The sequence below is a fragment of the Candida metapsilosis genome (genome assembly GCF_017655625.1).
Source record: "Candida metapsilosis strain BP57 chromosome Unknown scaffold1, whole genome shotgun sequence".
Classification (NCBI taxonomy): domain Eukaryota; kingdom Fungi; phylum Ascomycota; class Pichiomycetes; order Serinales; family Debaryomycetaceae; genus Lodderomyces; species Lodderomyces metapsilosis.
Genome location: NW_027138159.1, coordinates 1,850,855 through 1,870,807, shown reverse-complemented (window position 1 = coordinate 1,870,807; position 19,953 = coordinate 1,850,855). Strand labels below are relative to the sequence as shown.

Below are 19,953 nucleotides of genomic sequence, written 5' to 3'. Positions count from 1 at the left end.
AAAGTTTACTTAATTTTTGACGCTGTTATTGATCTTCGTGTCTCGGTTTTGAATAGTTTATATTGATATCAAGTATGGTTTAATAAATGTATGATACATCGTTGGAAGAGACTAGTCCAAATTTAGCTGTTGCAACCCCTATTTTAAAGCTTTGTAGTGAGCGGACCAACTTTAAGTTCTCCGGTTATTTCCATATATTAGATAGGAGATTAAAGTTGTTCAATCGGTGCTTTAAAAATTAAGGTTTCCAAATTGGGTGCAAAGACAGACACCACGTGCGACTTAATTAAGGGACAAAACAAAAAAATGTAAACAAATGGCATTATCGAAAACAATGCAATTAGCCAATTATGGAATAGTACATTGTGGGAAGATGTATGTGTGTGCAAGTGCTCCTAACCAATTACAGAACAATGGACATAGTAATTCCATCGTATTATTCGCAGGTTTTGTCTACATCGTAGGGTATTTAAATACGATGAATTGACATTTTGAAAAATTTCACTCAAAGCATATCACATATCCCAAGAAAAAAATATACACCCCTGCAGCAGAAAGCAAGTGATGTACTGGTTTCAATGGAGTTATGTAACTGCCGTCTTGGTAGTCTTGGCACCCAATTTTGTCTTGGCGCACGTTGTTCCTGGATTAGATTCTTTAGATATTCAAGTTTCCATTGCCAAGAGAGCTTCCAATTTGATCGACCCTGTGTACAGTGACTTAAGTGCTCCTGAGCTTGATTTTAGTAATACCCATTTGAAGAACTTGACCAATGCTACTGGTTCCGAGTGTGTTCAATGTAAGAACAGAATCAAGTATGGTAAAACATTGATTGAAGAGTATCCTGACAAGTCACATTTAGTGAGTTTATTACTTTTTAAACATTGTTTAATTCAACATGATGGTAAAGAGAGCAAATGTGATAACAATGATTTCTTTGTTACTACTGATTCCAAGAATTTTGAAGCTTTCAATCAAGATTATGATTCTGGTGTTGCTTCTGGAGTATCAGTCAATTTTTTCGATAATGATTTTGTTCAATTATTGAAAAATGTCAATGTTTCAAGTGATTTAGACTTGGAGTATTATTGTTTCTTTAAAGGCAAAGGAGCTTGTGATTTGCCAGAGACTAAAGATGTGGATGAGTTTTATGGTATTCAAAATTGGTGGCCAGAAAAGCAACCACATCATTACTTTGAACCCGAATATACCAACAATACCGAAAAGTTTAATGTGTTGCATATCACCGATTTCCATATTCAATTGAGATACACATTGGGTGCTGAAGCCAACTGTACTTCAACTCCATGTGCTTTACCAGAGTCTTACAATAAGGAGTTACCTGGTATTGATTATAACTTCACTGATTATTACAAAACATTTAATCCAAATGTATCTCTTGTTGACTTGTCGTTTTACCCTGATGCCCATTATGATGAAAACAATACCTATATTAAAGGTGATTATTACGATTTCCCAGCTTATAGAGGATGGAATTTCAAAAATGTCCCAGCATCAACATTTGGTGCATATCTTGCTGATTCTCCCGAAGTATTGATGAACAACTCCTTGATTGAAGTTGCCAAAGCTCATAAGGATAAAAAGTTTGAGTTTGTCGTATTTACTGGTGATATGGTCGATCATGATGTTATTCATTGCTCTCCTGAAGTCACCAAGGAAGCTGAAATCAAGTCATTCAACTTGTTTAAACATTTCTTGGATGATATTCCAGTGTTGCCATCATTGGGTAATCATGATACTTTCCCATATGGTCAAATTTCTCCATTGCAATATGATTTCAACAATTCATACCATTGGAATGAAGAATTGATGGCTGATTTATGGATTAATAATGGATGGTTTGAGGAGAAAGACCGTAATGAGCTCAAGAGTCATTATGCTGGGTTCTCGTATGTCACCGATCGTGGGTTAAAGGTTATTGGGTTGAACTCCAACTGTTACTATCAAAAGAATTTGTGGTCCTACATTGACATCTCAACTAATCCTGATTTATTCGGTCAATGGGAATTCTTGGTGAATGAATTATTGGAAAGTGAGGCTAAGGGACAGAGGGTATGGATCATGGCACACATCCCTACTGCTGATTATGATACTTTACCATTACAATCACGTATATTTGGTAAAATTGTCGAAAGATTTTCTCCATACACGATTGCCAATATTTTTTGGGGTCATACTCATCAAGATCAATTCCATATCCTTTACTCCTCCAACTCGACAAAGGAAGCTGAGGATATTATTAATATGGCGTGGGTTGCTCAATCTATTACTCCATTGAGTAATTTTAATCCATCATGGAGATATTATGAAGTTGAAAATGAAAGTTTCAATGTGATTAATGCTTACAACTATTACACTCTTTTGAATGAGACATTTACTAATGGAGGAGATGAACCAGAGTGGAAATTTGAATACTCAGTAAGAGATTTGTATGATCCTGATCATACATGGCCGGAAGATGCTCCATTGAATGGTACATTCTGGCATAACCAAGTCTTGACTAAATTGAAAGATGAGTCAAATGTTGAGTTCAATCAATTGTTTACTGATATCATGTATAGGTATGGTCCTGGTGCTCCAAAATGTAAGAGCAAGAATGGAACTCAAATTTCTGACAAGTGTCATGATGGAAATTACTGTGTCATGGGTAATTTCTACAGTGATGATTATCAAAAGTGTTTAAGAGGTAAAGCTGATTAAATAGTGGAGGAGATTAAAGGGATAGTTAAGTGTTTTATGGGTGTTTGGGGGTGTTTTCGTTGGATGTTACAGGTTGATTTTTATTTTCTGATTTTGCAGTCGTTGTTTTCGTTTCTTATGTTCGGTTTTTATTTTAAAGTAGTTTGAACAGCATAGTTGATACCTTTATAAATAGTTTCATGTTTTAACTTGATCTGAATAGTAGATATTTTTTGCAAATAAAATGGTTCTTTCGATTAGACGACGCGTTTTCTTAGTGAGTTATCAATTGTTTTCCCCTGGGGAATGTATATTTCAAATGAGATGTTAGTAGAGACCTTTTAGTATATAAAAAGAAGTTGATGAACTATATAGTGGATGCATATCTTTTGGTACGTTGTGGTACAGCACTTGCTTTTGCTTGTATACATTAAAGTGGTAAAAGGCTGCTATCAATATAACCCAATTAGGAAATATGGTAAACAAATTAACGCAAAAAACTGGTCACGTGATTTGAAGTTAACTTTATAGAGAAAATTCAATGAAAAAGTAACATTCATGAACAGTTGACATACAAAGCATACCACTGCTATCAAATTGACTCTGAATGTGCGTAAATGGCTCTTTTGAACATAATTAACTCTTTCCGTAAAGTGTTTTGTTATATATTTAATGTCGTGTTATATTCCTGTATATAAGTTATTTTTGTCAAAATGTAAACAAATCCCAAACAAACAGAAGAAAATTTTGATCCTTTTTTTTTACTCAGACAGCACATAACACACACACACACACACACGTTTAGGAAAAGAGGGTTAGTGTTTATCATATATCAAGTTGATCCATTCTTACTTAATAACTAATCATAAGAACAATACATCTCACAACACATCCTACAACTACTAGCTATGAGAGAAATTGTATGTTTGATTGCACACTAGGATCAATTATTTATTTCGAAACGTGTTTCAAAAGATAACAAAAAAAAAAATGGGCTCATGTGTTGTTAGAACCAACTAACAGCACACTCACACAAGGTTTATCAACCATTTACGCGTCTTGTCTATGGATCATGTTGGACTGATCGATACGCACGAAAGAGAGAAATAACGATCCTTTGTTTTCAAAGGAATTCACGTACTAACAGTTTAACTTTTTAGATTCATTTATCTACCGGTCAATGTGGTAACCAAATTGTATGTATAAACCACTTATAGCAACCACTGCTTACCAGTTGTCTATGCAGTCAAGTTGCAACGCCTATGAAGAGACCTTTTTTTTTTTACTAACATCTTTTTTCTTAGGGTGCTGCTTTCTGGGAAACAATTTGTGGTGAACATGGATTAGACAACAGCGGAAAGTACGTTGGTACTGATGACTTGCAAAAATCTAAATTGGATGTTTACTTTAATGAAGCAAGTTCTGGAAAATACGTTCCTCGTGCTGTTTTGGTTGATTTGGAACCAGGTACCATTGATAATGTTAAAGCTTCAAAAGTTGGTAATTTGTTTAGGCCTGATAACTACATTTTTGGTCAAAGTTCAGCTGGTAATGTTTGGGCTAAAGGTCACTATACTGAAGGTGCTGAGTTGGTTGACTCAGTTTTAGATGTTGTTAGAAGAGAAGCTGAAGGTTGTGATTCCTTGCAAGGTTTCCAAATTACTCATTCTTTGGGTGGTGGTACTGGTTCAGGTATGGGTACCTTGTTGATTTCCAAAATCAGAGAAGAATTCCCAGACAGAATGATGGCTACTTTCTCTGTTGTTCCATCACCAAAAGTTTCCGATACCGTTATTGAACCATATAATGCTACTTTATCCGTCCACCAATTGGTTGAAAATTCTGATGAAACATTTTGTATTGATAATGAAGCTTTATACAACATTTGTCAACAAACTTTGAAATTACCACAACCATCTTATGCAGAATTAAACAACTTGGTTTCCTCAGTCATGTCCGGTGTTACTACTTCTTTACGTTATCCAGGTCAATTGAACTCTGATTTGAGAAAATTGGCTGTTAACTTGGTTCCTTTCCCAAGATTACATTTCTTTATGGTTGGGTATGCTCCATTAACCTCAATTGGTTCCAAGTCATTTAGATCTGTATCTGTTCCTGAATTAACTCAACAAATGTTTGACGCAAAGAATATGATGGCTGCTTCTGATCCACGTAATGGTCGTTACTTGACTGTTGCTGCCTTCTTTAGAGGTAAAGTTTCAGTTAAAGAAGTTGATGATGAAATGCACAAGATTCAAACCAGAAACTCATCATACTTTGTTGAATGGATTCCAAATAATGTTCAAACTGCTGTATGTTCCGTTCCTCCTAAAGATTTGGATATGGCTGCTACTTTTATTGGTAACTCTACATCTATTCAAGAATTGTTCAAGAGAGTTGGTGATCAATTCAGTGCTATGTTTAGAAGAAAAGCTTTCTTGCATTGGTATACATCTGAAGGTATGGATGAGATGGAATTCACTGAAGCAGAATCAAACATGAATGATTTGGTTAGCGAGTATCAACAATACCAAGAAGCTAGTGTGGATGAAGAGGATTTGGACTATGCTGATGAGGTTCCTTTGGAAGAAGCAGTAATGGAGTAAGCACTCAAAAAAAAGGAGATGCCAACGTAATTACTGATCATGCTATCAATCTGCTTTCGACAAAGTTTCTAATATCAGTCTTCATTTCTCTCACCTTTTCTACTCTTTTTTTGTTTTTTTGGTTAATAGTGTTTATACATATACCCTTTATATATTATTTTGTTAAAGTCAGTTCGTGTTATGTTGATAGTGACTCTAGAATCTCTTGCGAAGAGACATCATCGTTTCAACTTGTATACAAGCTACACACACACACAAAAAGTTCAATGCAACTTAATTTTGAATATATAAATACACCGCCACACACAATAATCTTTATCTCTTCTAAGACTCAGTTCCCTCTCAAAAAGTTCTTTACAAAATCATTCTTATCAATGGTATTATAAGCGTTCTGATCATCAAAATACCTCAACACATGACACTGTTGTTTCCAAAAATTAATCAACTCTTGAAACTCCATTTGTCCCTTCATATACAACACATTCCTAATAGCCAAATCATCAACAAACCTTTGTCTCTCAAACTCTTGTCTGATCTTGGTCTTTATGCTCGACACCGGCATGTCCAACTCGTACAAGTTGGCAAATTCTCGAGAGCTTCTAATATATCTGCGGTATAATTGTAATACCCTTCGTCTTAATTCGGGGCTTGTGGCGGAGTAACGGGTGGTTTCTGCAAATTGCGTAGCTAATGTCATTCTATTGGGCTTTGTAGTTTGAGGATAGGGAGATTGTACTTTATATATGCCTAGTGTCAATCCTATAGCATATTGGTGATAATTTTTTTTTCTTCTTCTTCTGTTTAGTCTCTCTTACCAAAAGACATAATTTGGTTGGCTGATTTATATGCAGGATTATGTATATACCTATACAGATCTATATTACCCAAATTGAGCTTTTATTTCTTTCAAAAGCAGACCAGATGGTTCTAGGATCTTGATGAATCTACATAGCTCAAAGCACCAATCCCATTTCTCACTTTCAGCTAACATTTTAATAATTTGAACTATGATTTGTCTATCATCATCATTCAATTGATCAGGATTACCATTACCGGGAGAGGACAGCGGCTCAATTTCATCGTGTTCATTATCGCCAGGATCACCTTCTCTTTTGTAGTTTAAATAAACAATGAGATAGTGATAACATAGTTCAACATTGTCCAATTTAATCAATCGATCCATAAATTTGACGGGAGTCGTATTCAATACATTGAAAAACTTGCCCCAATAAGCAACTTCAATCTTTCTCAAACAGTTTATGTAAATGGATTCAGGACTCTCTGTAAACTCAATCAATTGGAAAAGTCGTTTCAAAGTTAATGTCGACTGTTGTTGATGTTCATCTTCAACCAAGAGTTTAAACAAAAGCAACTCCAAACAAAACTGGAAATTGGTAAATGATTTATACTTGTTGTATGTGCTTTCCAAGTCTCCTCTATGGACCAAATCAAATTCAATAAAATTGTTTAAGATCAACTTGTGTGCTAATTTATGCTTGATTATGAAATCATTGTGATGATAGGTTAGGGCCAAATTTTCCAGTCCAATTAAATTAATTGTATTCCTGTCGGTTTCAATCTCCAATGGTAAAATATCATCAGTGTCAATTGCAATGGGTACGAGTTCCAATTCTTCTTCCGACTCAAAGTCATCTTCTTCATGCAGTTGTAACCTGTTATGCGCCTTGGCAACCATTTCATCAACATCATAAATCAAAATTTGGTCTCCATTAAACAAGTAAATAAACTGTATTGGAGATTGGAATGGAACAGTGACAAATTTGAAAAATTCGATACTGGAATTCACTTTAATCAAGTCATACATGTTACTAGGTTTGATAACATCGAGGGGAGCTTTACTGAATGATGAAGATCGAGTAACATTCTTCAAAAGATAAAGTTCACCTGATTGTAACAAGAATAGGAAATGACGCTTGTCAATCATACTAATTTGTCTTGTCTCTTGCAAATTCAACTTATTTTTAATGGAAGATAAATGCACAGTTTTGTTTGTGGATATAAATACACGATAGTGTTTGGATTCTGTATCCAAATTGACAGTCTTATCAGTTATCAAATCAAGCACCACTAGTCGCGAATCAGTAGTTAGAATCACTATATGTGACATCTCTTCATACTGAACTAGTTGAGTGGCGACAAATGTGCATTTAAAGTCATATCTCCAAAGCAAAGAATCACTACTGAATATAATATTTTCTCCACTCATACCATATTTGGTTCGCGATGTATCAAACACAATCACCTCATCAACAAACTGCAGCTCTTTGTTGTCCTCGTTAGCTTCAAAATCATGGCGAATTCTTCTATTTACAACAATGAGATAATCTTGAAACCAAAACTGATCAATTATGTTCATTACATCAGCAAAGTGGTTCTTGCAATTGAACCATAGTATGTGGTTTGTCAACCCTCCGGAGTTTATAGGTGTCGAAACTGCTATATGATCGCCATATGAAATTGACAACTGACCAAGATAATTTTTCGATAGTACTAGTTTGCTTTGAGGAGTGGAATTCTTGCCGATTGCATTGAAATTATCATTGTGTAATAATAAACGCTTAAACTTGGGTAGCATGGGGAACCGGACAAAGTTTCGATGATTTTCAATGACGGTAATGTAGTTTTTGTTGTAAACAATGTCATTAACAACATTAAAAAGTCTGATGTAATAAAGTTTGGTCGAATCTTGTGACATTACATATAATGTGTTTGAGTTGTCACCAATTAAAATGGTTTTCACATTCAAGAACCCACTTGGATGGTTATGTTTTCCATTCAATTCATTATTTGTTTCGTGTGTATCAAATAAAACCTTGCCAAATCGAGATAAAAGTTTCCAATTGCCTGATTCCTCAATCAAGGTGAAGAAATCTCCACAACTTGACCAAGTAACTTGCCCGTGAGGAATAGCCAATGTTTTCAACCTCTCTAATATGTTATCCTTCAAGTTGAAAAGCTTCCATGTTTCTCCCTCTTCGGCAATTATCAAGTTTGATGATGGATTGAAACTCACAGTTTCCAAGTCGCCGAATCCAATTGCAAACGAGTTGAAATCCTCACCGTTATATTGTATGTTCAATATCTCATCCTCATTTGTAATCAACAAGAAATAATCGTCATACTGGTTATAAAAGATCCTCTTTGCTGGGCTCTTGAACCATGGATACGTTGACAAATCAATAAGTTTGGTTTCAAAAGACGACAAGTCAACAATTTGAAACGAATCGGCCTTCACATCCTCATTTGTCTCATTAGCGAAATTGAAAATAAACAAATCATGAGAATTCAGTTGCAACCAAAACTGTTGTCTACCGCCACTAGCCATCCCCATTTGTAAAACTTTATAAATTGACAACTTTACCGGCTCAATATCATATCCACCCAATTCATCATCAATGGAATTATTATTAATACTCTCAACATTTTCCAATTTTGGAGATACATCTTCGTCATTGTTCTGCATAAATGATTTGGTTGCTGATTGTAAAAATTTAGTAAATGAAAAATTACCCAGTGAATAATTCATTGGTACTGCAGCTTGAATTAATTCATGGTTGTTATTGTGAACTTCATAAATTGAATGAGAATAGTCAATACTAATTTGATAAATAATCAAGAAATTGGAATCAGTTTGAATGAATAAGTTGAGCTTAGACTGTCTATCATTGTGTGGGTTGTATATTAGCTTCTTTTTAGCCTTGATATTGACACCATTAGATTCAATCGAATTAGACGACCTCGTATGACTTGCCAATGGTAATAAAGTGTACAGGTGGTAGATGTATACTGATGTTTTGGTAACAATTGCTAATAGTTGATGGAGTTGAATAATATCTACTATCTCATCTTCAAGATTTAGATCAATTGCAAAGTTGGGACACCCATCAATCATTATTGGAGTTGAAGTTTTGGATCCTGGGGTGTGTTGTTGGACCGATTTTTTGTTTTTTTTTTTTGTGCTCAAAGATTTTCCTCTCGCGTGTTCAAACCTATTGGGTAGTTTGCGTTTGTCAACTGAGAGATACAGAGAGAGAGAGTACCTTTTCTATTAAACTCGGTATGGAGATGAATGGTATGTATGGTGGAAAGTGCATGAGTTAAGAGCTCAAAGTATTAAGCAGAAGCTAGAGGGATTTGTAATACGTACTACTTATAAAGTACGTAAAGAATTGCAGTTCATGCATAAGGTGCAAACAATTATTACTGTACTTTCCTTATTGTGAGACACACCTACGCACGCTTTTGACACGAACTTGGTCCCAACTATGGTACCGCGCAACATAGCATTTATCTAAGCAAGTACAAGAGACAGAGTATGCTATAATAACGGTGCATCAAAGTAGACGAAACAACGACTCCATTAGAGTATATATAAAGCTCTCTAATGTTGTAAAATCTAACGCATCTCTTTGACTGCACCTCTGTGAATGCCCTGCTTATCAGATTTACCATTTCAAATAGTGCAGCAGGTTTTCCTCAACATCAACCAACATCAAGCGTTGGCGCTCGCACCCTTACATTCCAAATTGTGCTACGCTGCAAGGGTAAAATTGTATGAAAACATCTATGTTTATGGAGAATTTGTACTTGAACCATCAGATGGCGGCCCTACTCAATTCAAATTTCACAAGGACATCAACAACTTCAGAACAAACAAGTATACAGTAGTATCCAAACACGTTTTATACAAATGTATGTCTCAGATCAGAAAGGACGTAGTAGTTAATCATTTTCTACTATCCGATTACGATGAGACCCTTATAGAGCAGGTTTTGGGACATTTCGAGTCGATTCGGACTTTTGAAGTAATTCGTTATTTTGGTCGCAACAGCCAAGGCAATCTCACTTGGTATAAAAAAACGTCCAAGCTCATGTTCAATGATATGAGAGAAATGAACTCATTCAGCAATACCGAGTTTGTTCCTCCGCCATTTAATCCTAATCTGTTTGAGATACCATCAGATATTAAAACGTCGCTTAATTTATTTGTCAATTCAGATATTGTAAACTGGGATTCCCTCAAACCATTCTCATTTATAACAAGTTTGTCAGTTCTAGTTCTCCGCAAAGATATGCTCACCAAACGTGTAGGGAATTTGAGGTTGCATAAGTTACATCTCCATCATTTGATGAAAGTAGTCGATTACACAATAAGTGATGTGTTTAATACCATTGAACTCCGTGAATTGACCATTATGGGGTATATTCAAATCGAAAAAGTGTTTTCCAATCACAAGTTGGACAAAGAGTATCCTCAACTTACTCAGCTCTGTTTAAGGCACAATGGAGAAGAAACTCATGAGTTTACCATTCGCGATCTCCTAAATTTTTCACACATTAATTTATCGATGCTCATCCTTGCAACTAAATTTTCCAATCTGAAAACAGCAAGAGCAATCAGCTGGTTGTGCTTGCACTTCCCCAAAGCCTCTGTTAATTGGTGGTATGAGCCAAGAGGATTTCCTATCGGGGATTTAGGAATTCAAAATTGCATTTCAGATTCTACATTTACTAATGAGATATACATGCTAAGTCCACAGCTCCCTTATGGTGTTGTTGGCTATCATTTTCCTAAAATTCGCATATACAACAGGACAGGGGGGTACCTAGATATGAGTTTCACTATTGCACAAAGACAGTCGTTTGTGTTTTTGAAGAAATGGTACACGGATCTAGAGTTGAAAACGATATATAAATACCGTGGGACTGACATGGATCGATGCGTCTAAGTCAAATAACAACACTTGATGTGATAATCTATGGTACTGAATATTAGAAGGCATATCTACCTATATAGCTAACCAAAAAGAAAAAAAGAACATGCAAAGCGGTATTCAAATTGCAAAATGCTGATTAATTTATAAATTGCGCACACAATTTGATTTCAATTACACAAAAACAAAACGCTTTTTTGCAACTGCCCAAAAATACAACCGTATCTTGATAGCATACCAAAGAAAGTTGCCACTAGGAAAGCTCTGTAGATACGGTTCATTTGCCACTGAGAAAACTCTGTAGATACGATTCATTGCCATCATACTCTAAGTCTTTCATAGTAGACTTTTCTTTTTCACTTCAGGACCATATCAACAACAAAACCATGGCCGCAGATTCCACAAACGTCGCCGTTCCATATTCCTATGAGCCCACTGCCAAGTTGTTTACAACAATGATTGGTGAGCAGTTGGAGGTACTTCAAACTAAAATTGGTCTCGTTTTTGCCGAAGACTCAGAAAAGGTTGACTTCAGGGTGTGTGACTTATATACCGAGGATTGGCCAGAAACAAACTTTGAGGATGCCAAGCCTTTAATTGAAGCAGCATTCAATTACTGGTTGAATGAAATGGAAGGTCGTGAAGTTGATACCTTCAAAATTACTTGCCACCAAATTTGTTCGTTGAAGTTTAGCTACCAGCCAATTAGAGGTGATTTCTCCATATCAGTGAAAAGGGCTTTGAACGAAGTAATACAAGATTTCTGCTCCTTTGTTAAAGCAGCTTGAAAAGGTGATATACCATATGCTTTTTTATTAAATAACTTCTTATCAATAAAATTCTCATTTCAGTTGTGCCAAATTGATTTTCCTGCGAGTGTTGGTTCGGACGTTACCGAAACTGTCAACGATGTGTATTCATTGAAAAAATACCAACTCAACCACAACATTTTACTGGAGATCAATCTAAAATCATTCTACAACAAACAACCAGCTCCTATGTTCCAATTGCCAACTGATGATGTTGGTAGTAAAGAGTGTATATTTAACAGCATCATCTGTCATTGGCTAAAGCCTTTTATGAGTTTGTTACATACAAATGGTATGGAACAACCTACAATTCACACGACAAACTTAGATCAGACAGCCACATGGGCGGAGCCAGATTGGGATTTCGAAGCTGAAAACGAGGAAAACTTTTTCGCCGAATTGAAACGCCATGGGTTGTCTTCATTTTGTGACGGCACCGCGGAGCACCTAAAAGTATTGGCACAAGCAGGTGTTTATTTTAAAGCCTGCAAAAGCAATATGGGGTTTGTGGTTACCCCTTTAATCATTTCCAGAATCGGGTTGAACATTCCTGAAGCTTCCAAAGGATTGGAAGGGAGCTCAAGTGGAGGCACTAGCCTCCCCCCCCCCCATTAGAGATTGATGTATTCAATCATGCATCACAAAATGAGGGAGGGCTCCTTACTGCATGGTTTAGCATGTTGAGGGAAAAGCCACTAAGGACATTGTCTGATTCCGAGTTAAAACAGCTTGAAGGCACACTCCAGGACTTGAAAAAAATGATAGCTAAACAAGGGAGACCAAAGCAGAAAAGACCAAACGAAAAGAGCAAAAAGACATCAAAAAAGGCAAGAAGGCAATGATGTATCCTGTGTTTCATGCTTATAGCTCCAGTTTTTCTTTTATATTTGCATTCTGTGAATACTTCTTATGGAATAACACTTAAGTCCATTAAATAGTAAATAGTCTGAGCAATTTTTATGTTTTTTGCAACCATTTGGTTGCAAATATTTGTAAGTTTGTCAAGATCTTGTAGTTGCCGATTAGTTTTCATTTAAAATTTAAATTCAAGGAAAGAGTAGTAATCTTCAATCTATTCTGAGCTAGTAACAGCTTTTCGTTGTTGCAAATTCTGGACGTAGATGAGAATTCATAGATTTGAAAACAGCAAACATTTACCAAAAACCAACGTGACTTATAAGAGCTAGACCCTGAAAACTTTGTAAATTGGGCGAATGGTCTAGTGGTATGATTCTTCGTTTGGGCTTAAATACCTGAGCATAAATTTCGAAGAGGCCCTGGGTTCGATTCCCAGTTCGCCCCGCTTACTTTTTTTACATTTTTCCCTTTGAGCCCACTTTTTTCTCTTTTTTTCTGTTTTTAGAACTCCAACAAAATGGATCACTCGTGGAAGGTATAAGGGGAGTAGTATACTAACATCTAAGTAAGTCACATGGCACTGGTGTATTTATGCCAGTTGATCTTTTACATTTTCTTTTCTCTTCTTGTGGTTGCAAAAGTTTCAATGCACCGAGAGTGAATACCCCATTCAATGACGTTAAAAAAAGAGAAAAGCATGCAATGAGAGTTGAAGAGCTAATAGACTGGAGTAATTGCATACCTCTACAGCTGAATATACAAAGTGTAAAGAGAAGTGGTACAATGAAACTGCAAAAGAGCTGAACCGAAGTGTATTGCAAGAGAAGTTGTAGTAAATCCACAGCAAAGATCTCACGATAGTAGTGATGCTATTATAAGGGTTAGCTAACCAGACACAAGCTTCAAAGTGCTCTCTATCTATTCATGTATAAGTTATAAAAGCAACGGGGTGCGTGGTATTTGAAGTGTCGCGTTTCATTTCATTTCACGACATCTCACACCACACAACACGACATTCAAAAAAAGCGAAACACAACAAACAACAAAAACAATCATTTAATCAATTGTCAATCATTACAAGACTGATAAACATCTGAGCCTCCTCCACCTCATCACTATCTATATCCTAACAATGAATGAGTTTCCAGTTACACACCTCAACTTCAATCAGGATTTAACATGTGTTGCACTAGGATTAAGAACAGGGTATAAGATTGTTAATGTGGAGCAAAAATTTGGTCGATGCTGTTCTTATAAAGATGATTGTATCAATATAATAGAAATGCTTTATACCACTTCATTAATAGCCATAACTCCATTAGGAGATGAAATAGGATCATCACCAAGAGAACTAAAAATTAAGAATACAAAGACAAATAGTACCATATGTTCATTGTTTTTCCCAACAACGATATTGAATATTAAATTGACTAATGAGTATCTTGTTGTTGTATTGGAGTCTCAACTATATATATATGATATCAAGACGATGAAGCTACTTCAAACCGTTAAAACCAATTCTAATCCGTTAGGATTGTGTACCGTTTCGTACGGAAAGAACCATTGTTTATTGGCATATCCATCTCCACCCAGTGCTACCGAAACACTTTCAAAACTTCACAATAACAATAGTACTCAGAACAAATCCAATGCAAATAAATCCACAAGTAATACAGTGTCAAATAGAGGTGACTTGATAATTTTCAATATAAACAAATTTCTCCCCATTATGGCTATAAGTGCTCATAAGAATGATATTGCTGCCATGAGTTTTTCAAGTGATGGATCCCTTATTGCTACTGCGTCAGATAAGGGAACAATTGTACGAGTGTTTGATACAAACACTGGGGTCAAGTTGTTTCAATTTCGAAGAGGATCTTACCCCACAAAAATTTATTCTTTGCAATTTGGCAATGATAACAAGTACGTTTTAGCCACGAGTTCAAGTCTTACAGTTCACATCTTTAGATTGGGTGAAGAAGAAGCGTTGGAGACTAAACAAAAGAAGAAGATTAAAACTATTGAAGAGGAGCCAGAGAGTATACGAGAAGGAGATGGAGATGACGATGATTCAGATGATGTAGAGGATAACATGGATGTGGATGATGAAGATGAGGATACAGAAATACCTTCAAAACATAGAAAACTTTCCCAAAGCTCATCCAATTCGTTTAATAGTGTCAACTCAGAAGATAACAACGCTCCCATTATTGATCAGAACAGACTTTCAGTTGCAAGATTGATTAGACGATCATCACAAACTTTGGGTCGGAAAGCAGCACAAAAAATGGGTGATTATTTGCCATCTCGATTTTCCTCAATTTTGGAGCCCACGAGGCACTTTGCTTCTATCAAGATCGATGCAAAGAATAAAGATTTAAAGTCAATTGCCATGATAAATAATGTAAGTACAGATATTGTACAGGAGTCAGGCTCCCTAAATCAAGGTGATAGTAAAGACTTGGACCATCTTTTGCATGTCAATGTTGTTACTTCAGAGGGGATCTTGTACATATATGGATTAGATCAAGAGCGTGGGGGTGATTGTATATTATTAAGTCAGTACAGCTTGATAGAGGAGTAGAAAAAAATGAATAACGACGCCAGAGGTGTTTATGCTGTAGCTAAGTATTGAGTGTGAATCTCTCTGTATATGGTTTGTAGAGTGTCAAAGACAGAGAAAAATCAAACCAAAAAAAAAAAATAAACATCATACACCCTTTGATATTTGCCACTAAAGAAAACATGAGTACTACAAGTATGTAATAAGAAGCTCTTTCTACTAGAGTAAACCTACTGAAGCAATTTACTAACAGCTGTAACACAGTCACCATAAAGAATGCAGGAAAGACGTACAGTCTTGAAGTGAGTGCAAATGACACTGGAATCGATTTGAAAAACAAGATTCAAGAACAAACCATGATTCCACCTGAAAGACAAAAGATTTTGGTCAAAGGAGGCAAATTAAACGATGATACTTTATTATCATCTTTAGATTTCAGTAAGCCAGTTATGGTTTTGGGTACACCTGATAAATTGACTGCACCAGTTGAAAAACCTAAATTTATTGAAGATATGGGAGATCTTACTAAAGTGGATAATAACCCCGTCGGTATCCCCAATTATGGAAATACATGCTACCTCAATTCAAGTTTACAAATTCTTTATCAAATTGATGATGTCAGGAATAATATTCTGGAGTATAAGGGTACTGATGGGTTTACCATTGCTTTGAAAAATACATTCAAACAAATGGAAAAGAAACAAGGTTCAGTAAACATTGGGTTATTCTTGACACTTTTCAGAAATGTTTATCCTCAATTTGCTGAACAAAGAAATGGAATTTATGCTCAACAAGATGCTGAGGAAGCATTTTCACAGATTTTGACTACATTGAAACTGAATTTGAAAATTGCTGATTTGTTCAAGCTTGAATTTAACGTAGCGACAAAGAGTTTAGCCAATGGTGAGGAAGAGCAAGGTGAAAATGGCACTTCGTATAGTGTTGAAGATGCATTCAAGTTGAATTGTCATATTGATATCAAGACGAATTTCTTGAGAGATGGTATTCTTGGAGGATTAACTGAAACTATAACCAAGCATAACGACACATTGAATGCTGATTCTGAATACGAAGTTTCCAAGAAAATCACTAGATTACCCAAATATCTTGTTGTTCACTTTATTAGATTCTTTTGGAGAAGAGATATCAATAAGAAGTCGAAAATTCTAAGAAAAGTTCAATTTCCATTTGAATTGGATCTTTCTGAATTTTTAGATGATTCAATCAAGGAAGAAAAGAATAAGAATCGTGATATAATTAGAAAAGTTGAAAAGGATAACTTGGATTTAAAACGTGATTATAAAAAAGCTAAAAAGGATATCATCAATAAAGAAGATGAAGAATTGAAAATTGCTTCAATCAAGAGCAAATTTCAAGATGATTTAAATACAGCACTTCCTGGAGTTAATTTTGAAACAACTACTGAGAACCCATCTTCAGTTTATGAACTTAGTGCTGTGATTACTCATATGGGAGCTAGTGCTGATGGTGGTCATTATAAGGCATATGTTAAAGATGCCAATGATCTTGAAGGAGAGAATTGGTGGCTTTTCAATGATGATAAGGTCAGTTCAGTGTCTAGAGAAAAGATTGCTACATTGGCTGGTGGTGGTGAAAGTGATTCAGCGTTGTTGTTGATTTATAAAGGATTGGCGCTATAGATTTATTACAGGATTACAAAAAACACACACACACAAATGAAAGCATATTAAACGGTTAAACCGTCAAACAGTCATTTCTCTCTCTATAAGTTTCTTACCAAGGTTCTAAAAGTTTCGACTTCATCCCAACAATTGAGACTTTTTCCTTGGTTATCTTTCAAACATTGTATAACTTGATCTCTTGAATTTTGTAAGGCTGGAGTTATTTCAATTTGTTCCAATTTGGCATTATCTTGCAACAATTGAGTTAGTTTGGCAACTTTGGCACTAGTTTCAGTGACTGAGAGTTTCAGTTTATTGCTGCTGCTGCTTTTATCATTAGCAACTGCTTCGTTGGTGGTTTGTTGGAATTTCTTGATGGTTTGCGATTCTAATTTTTGCAATTCTTGAGCTACTCTGTCTTGGATGTATTTCTCGGTGTATTGGGCTCGTGAATAGTCAGACTAGGGAAAGAGTATACGTTAGTATATATATCGGGAAACGCAAGAAAAGCGGTCTCAACTGTGTTAGTCGGAGGAGCGCTATTTCCTTTTATTTCTCTCAAGAAAAACATACCTCTGGAGATTGTTCCAATTGTGATAAGAAAGTTGAACTGAAGTCAACTGGAGTTGTTGGTGTAAAGACTTTGGTCTCTGGTTTTGAAGCGTTGGATCCCATGGTTTGGACTAGTTTACTGTTGTGGTGTGCTGGGTCTATAATTGGGTATAGCAAGGTGATATCTCTTAATTTCTATAGAATTGAAGTGGTTTAGTTCAGTTCGGAAGGTAACTTTAACACAGTATTGGTATTCTTTTGTTTGGCTTCGGTTGGTCGTGTTGGTTTTAAATTTTTTTAGAATTTTCAATTGGATGAACGAAAAACAAAAAAATCTTTTCAAATGCACAGTGATAAATCTTAAGAGCAATCTACATTTCATCTAACAGACAAACTATGCCTCCAGTTCAACAATACCAATACGTAGGCCACCAGCCATCCAACTGGGACAAATTCAAAATGGGTGCTCTAATGGGCTCAACAGTTGGTGTATGTGTCGGAGTCCTCTTTGGTGGCTTCTCAATCTTGCAAAATGGTGCTGGACCAAATGGAGTAATGAGAACTTTGGGTCAATATATAATGGGATCTGTCGGTACATTTGGGTTGTTTATGTCTATTGGTTCGGTGATTAGATCTGATTCGGGGTATTTGGAGTTGCAAAGACTGATGATTGCTAATCAAAGAGCCAAGTTGACTGCTGTTTACAGAGAGTAGGCGAAGAGATGTGCAATGAGGAGAGGATGCTTATGAAAAAAAGGGGGGGGGTTCAGCGTTTCTTTTTTTAACTCAAAGGATGGCGCTTACGAATAACGAATAATTTTCAAAATGGAAAATCTAATACCAACTACGTACTTTACGTGTAAATAGAAATAAAAACAAGCAAAAGGGGATGAAAGTGGCTGGAGTCTTGGTTGGACTTTTTTCCAAATGTCTTAATACACTATATGTTAGTCTTTAACAAATAAAACTGGCGTTTTCTCTATACATGTAACTCTATTTCTTTATTATGTTCTAGATCGAATAAATAAGTTAATCCAAATTGTGGCACCTTATACTCATTTGCTTTCCCACAAGACTTTGCCAATTGATTTAGTAAATTCTTAGGTTCCAAAATCGGTTCACCACTAAGTTTAAACGTCCCCCAATGTATTCCCTTCATGAAACGGGCCGATATTTGTTGTGTCATTGTCAATGCTTCTTCAGGTGAAATGTGTCGTGGCTTTTGATGCCAACTAGGACAATATTGACCAATGGGTAACAATGCCAATGTTACAGGTCCATTTTTAGCGCCAATTATGTCAAATAGTTCCTTCAGGTATCCTGTATCGCCAGCATGGTACACTATTGATTTACCATTACGTTTCAAGATGTATGAACACCATAGTGATTTGTTTGAGTCAATGACGTACCTTCCTGACCAATGCATCGAAGGAACACATTCAATTTCAAACTTGTCGGGAAATTCGCCATTCACCTCTTGTACTCCAGTGATATATTTCGTTATATCCAACGTATCCCACCAATCTAGCTCAATCACTCTATGAACTCCGCGGCGTGCCAATTTACTTTTCAATCCCAATGGAACTATCCAACAACTTTCATTCCGTATCTTATCAACAAGATCCATTTCTAAATGATCTGGATGATCATGAGAGACCAATATAAAATCTAGTTGATTATTAGTCGCATATTGAATATCATCGTATGAAAGTGGTGATTTAGTCAATCTCTTGGGCCCAAATGAGGGTGTAATCAAATGATCACTCAAGATTGGATCAGTCAAGAAATTAATTCCTGAAACTTGAAATAACGTACAAGATTGACCCAACCAAGTAAACAACAACAGACTGTTTATCGAAGGTAGTTTCAACTTAGACTTGAAAAATAGTCCACCACCCGTTGAATTACTAGTTTCCTGATGCACTTCCTTGAACGTATTATTCTTGATACATTGCTGTAGTATTTGGGAATTTGTTCTATACCTTTCCAAATCCGGCTTGAATAACTTCAACTCATCTTCAACTTCAACAGCACCATCGTGAGGCTGAGGCAATTTGGCATGTTTTTCAATGAAATTTCCATACAACAGCTCACATAGTTCCATAATTCGAACAAGAATAAATTCAAATGCAGTCTGTGGTCGGTACTCGTCGAATGGATTGACAAACATTCCTGCTACAGTAGCAGATTTGAACTTGGAGTAGTCTAAATTGAGGTGTTGTTGTTGTAGATGTGGCTGTTGTGGCTGCTGCTGCTGTTGTTGCTGTTTGAGCAACTTTTGATACTCATCTTTTCTAGACTTGATCACATATTTGGTCCGTAGGAGCATGTACGCTTCAAATGAAGCATAGAGTGAAACGATCCCTATACCTAGCTTGAACTTAAGCCCTATCGAACCCCAGATAGCCATCTCTTTAAATTGCTTTGATAGGAGTAGAGTAATAGGTGTGTAGAGTTTGAAGTTTTCGATTTTGTCTCGCACAAAGA

At 36.0% G+C, this 19,953-nt stretch overlaps 11 protein-coding genes across 11 annotated transcripts; 7 read left to right on the top strand and 4 right to left on the bottom strand. All coding sequences in view use genetic code 12, as the record gives it.

The window, feature by feature from the left end:
- Window positions 1–564: 564 nt before the first annotated feature.
- On the top strand, window positions 565–2,721 carry I9W82_000830 (acid sphingomyelinase family protein; the record flags this gene model as incomplete). Its single annotated transcript, XM_067695237.1, has 1 exon — window positions 565–2,721. The coding sequence occupies one exon, from the start codon at window positions 565–567 to the stop codon at window positions 2,719–2,721; it is 2,157 nt and encodes a 718-aa protein (XP_067550854.1).
- Window positions 2,722–3,608: 887 nt separating this feature from the next.
- TUB2 (beta-tubulin) lies at window positions 3,609–5,306 on the top strand (the record flags this gene model as incomplete). Its single annotated transcript, XM_067695235.1, has 3 exons — window positions 3,609–3,620; window positions 3,861–3,896; window positions 4,005–5,306. 3 exons carry the CDS (start codon window positions 3,609–3,611, stop codon window positions 5,304–5,306), a joined length of 1,350 nt encoding a protein of 449 aa, XP_067550853.1.
- A 331-nt stretch (window positions 5,307–5,637) lies between these two features.
- On the bottom strand, window positions 5,638–6,003 carry I9W82_000828 (uncharacterized protein; the record flags this gene model as incomplete). Its single annotated transcript, XM_067695234.1, has 1 exon — window positions 5,638–6,003. One exon carries the CDS (start codon window positions 6,001–6,003, stop codon window positions 5,638–5,640), a length of 366 nt encoding a protein of 121 aa, XP_067550852.1.
- Window positions 6,004–6,186: 183 nt separating this feature from the next.
- On the bottom strand, window positions 6,187–9,219 carry RIC1 (Ric1p; the record flags this gene model as incomplete). The annotated part of the gene is made up of 1 exon (XM_067695233.1): window positions 6,187–9,219. One exon carries the CDS (start codon window positions 9,217–9,219, stop codon window positions 6,187–6,189), a length of 3,033 nt encoding a protein of 1,010 aa, XP_067550851.1.
- Window positions 9,220–9,754: 535 nt separating this feature from the next.
- Window positions 9,755–11,056, top strand: I9W82_000826 (uncharacterized protein; the record flags this gene model as incomplete). The annotated part of the gene is made up of 1 exon (XM_067695232.1): window positions 9,755–11,056. One exon carries the CDS (start codon window positions 9,755–9,757, stop codon window positions 11,054–11,056), a length of 1,302 nt encoding a protein of 433 aa, XP_067550850.1.
- Window positions 11,057–11,427: 371 nt separating this feature from the next.
- On the top strand, window positions 11,428–12,465 carry I9W82_000825 (uncharacterized protein; the record flags this gene model as incomplete). Its single annotated transcript, XM_067695231.1, has 2 exons — window positions 11,428–11,814; window positions 12,001–12,465. The coding sequence occupies 2 exons, from the start codon at window positions 11,428–11,430 to the stop codon at window positions 12,463–12,465; spliced, it is 852 nt and encodes a 283-aa protein (XP_067550849.1).
- A 1,375-nt stretch (window positions 12,466–13,840) lies between these two features.
- Window positions 13,841–15,292, top strand: I9W82_000824 (phosphoinositide binding protein; the record flags this gene model as incomplete). Its single annotated transcript, XM_067695230.1, has 1 exon — window positions 13,841–15,292. The coding sequence occupies one exon, from the start codon at window positions 13,841–13,843 to the stop codon at window positions 15,290–15,292; it is 1,452 nt and encodes a 483-aa protein (XP_067550848.1).
- Window positions 15,293–15,453: 161 nt separating this feature from the next.
- Window positions 15,454–16,932, top strand: UBP6 (ubiquitin-specific protease; the record flags this gene model as incomplete). The annotated part of the gene is made up of 2 exons (XM_067695229.1): window positions 15,454–15,466; window positions 15,536–16,932. The coding sequence occupies 2 exons, from the start codon at window positions 15,454–15,456 to the stop codon at window positions 16,930–16,932; spliced, it is 1,410 nt and encodes a 469-aa protein (XP_067550847.1).
- Window positions 16,933–17,015: 83 nt separating this feature from the next.
- On the bottom strand, window positions 17,016–17,589 carry I9W82_000822 (uncharacterized protein; the record flags this gene model as incomplete). The annotated part of the gene is made up of 2 exons (XM_067695228.1): window positions 17,016–17,375; window positions 17,488–17,589. 2 exons carry the CDS (start codon window positions 17,587–17,589, stop codon window positions 17,016–17,018), a joined length of 462 nt encoding a protein of 153 aa, XP_067550846.1.
- Window positions 17,590–17,862: 273 nt separating this feature from the next.
- On the top strand, window positions 17,863–18,180 carry I9W82_000821 (uncharacterized protein; the record flags this gene model as incomplete). Its single annotated transcript, XM_067695227.1, has 1 exon — window positions 17,863–18,180. The coding sequence occupies one exon, from the start codon at window positions 17,863–17,865 to the stop codon at window positions 18,178–18,180; it is 318 nt and encodes a 105-aa protein (XP_067550845.1).
- Window positions 18,181–18,445: 265 nt separating this feature from the next.
- Window positions 18,446–19,876, bottom strand: I9W82_000820 (N-acetylphosphatidylethanolamine-hydrolyzing phospholipase D; the record flags this gene model as incomplete). The annotated part of the gene is made up of 1 exon (XM_067695226.1): window positions 18,446–19,876. One exon carries the CDS (start codon window positions 19,874–19,876, stop codon window positions 18,446–18,448), a length of 1,431 nt encoding a protein of 476 aa, XP_067550844.1.
- Between the last annotated feature and the right edge of the window lie 77 nt (window positions 19,877–19,953).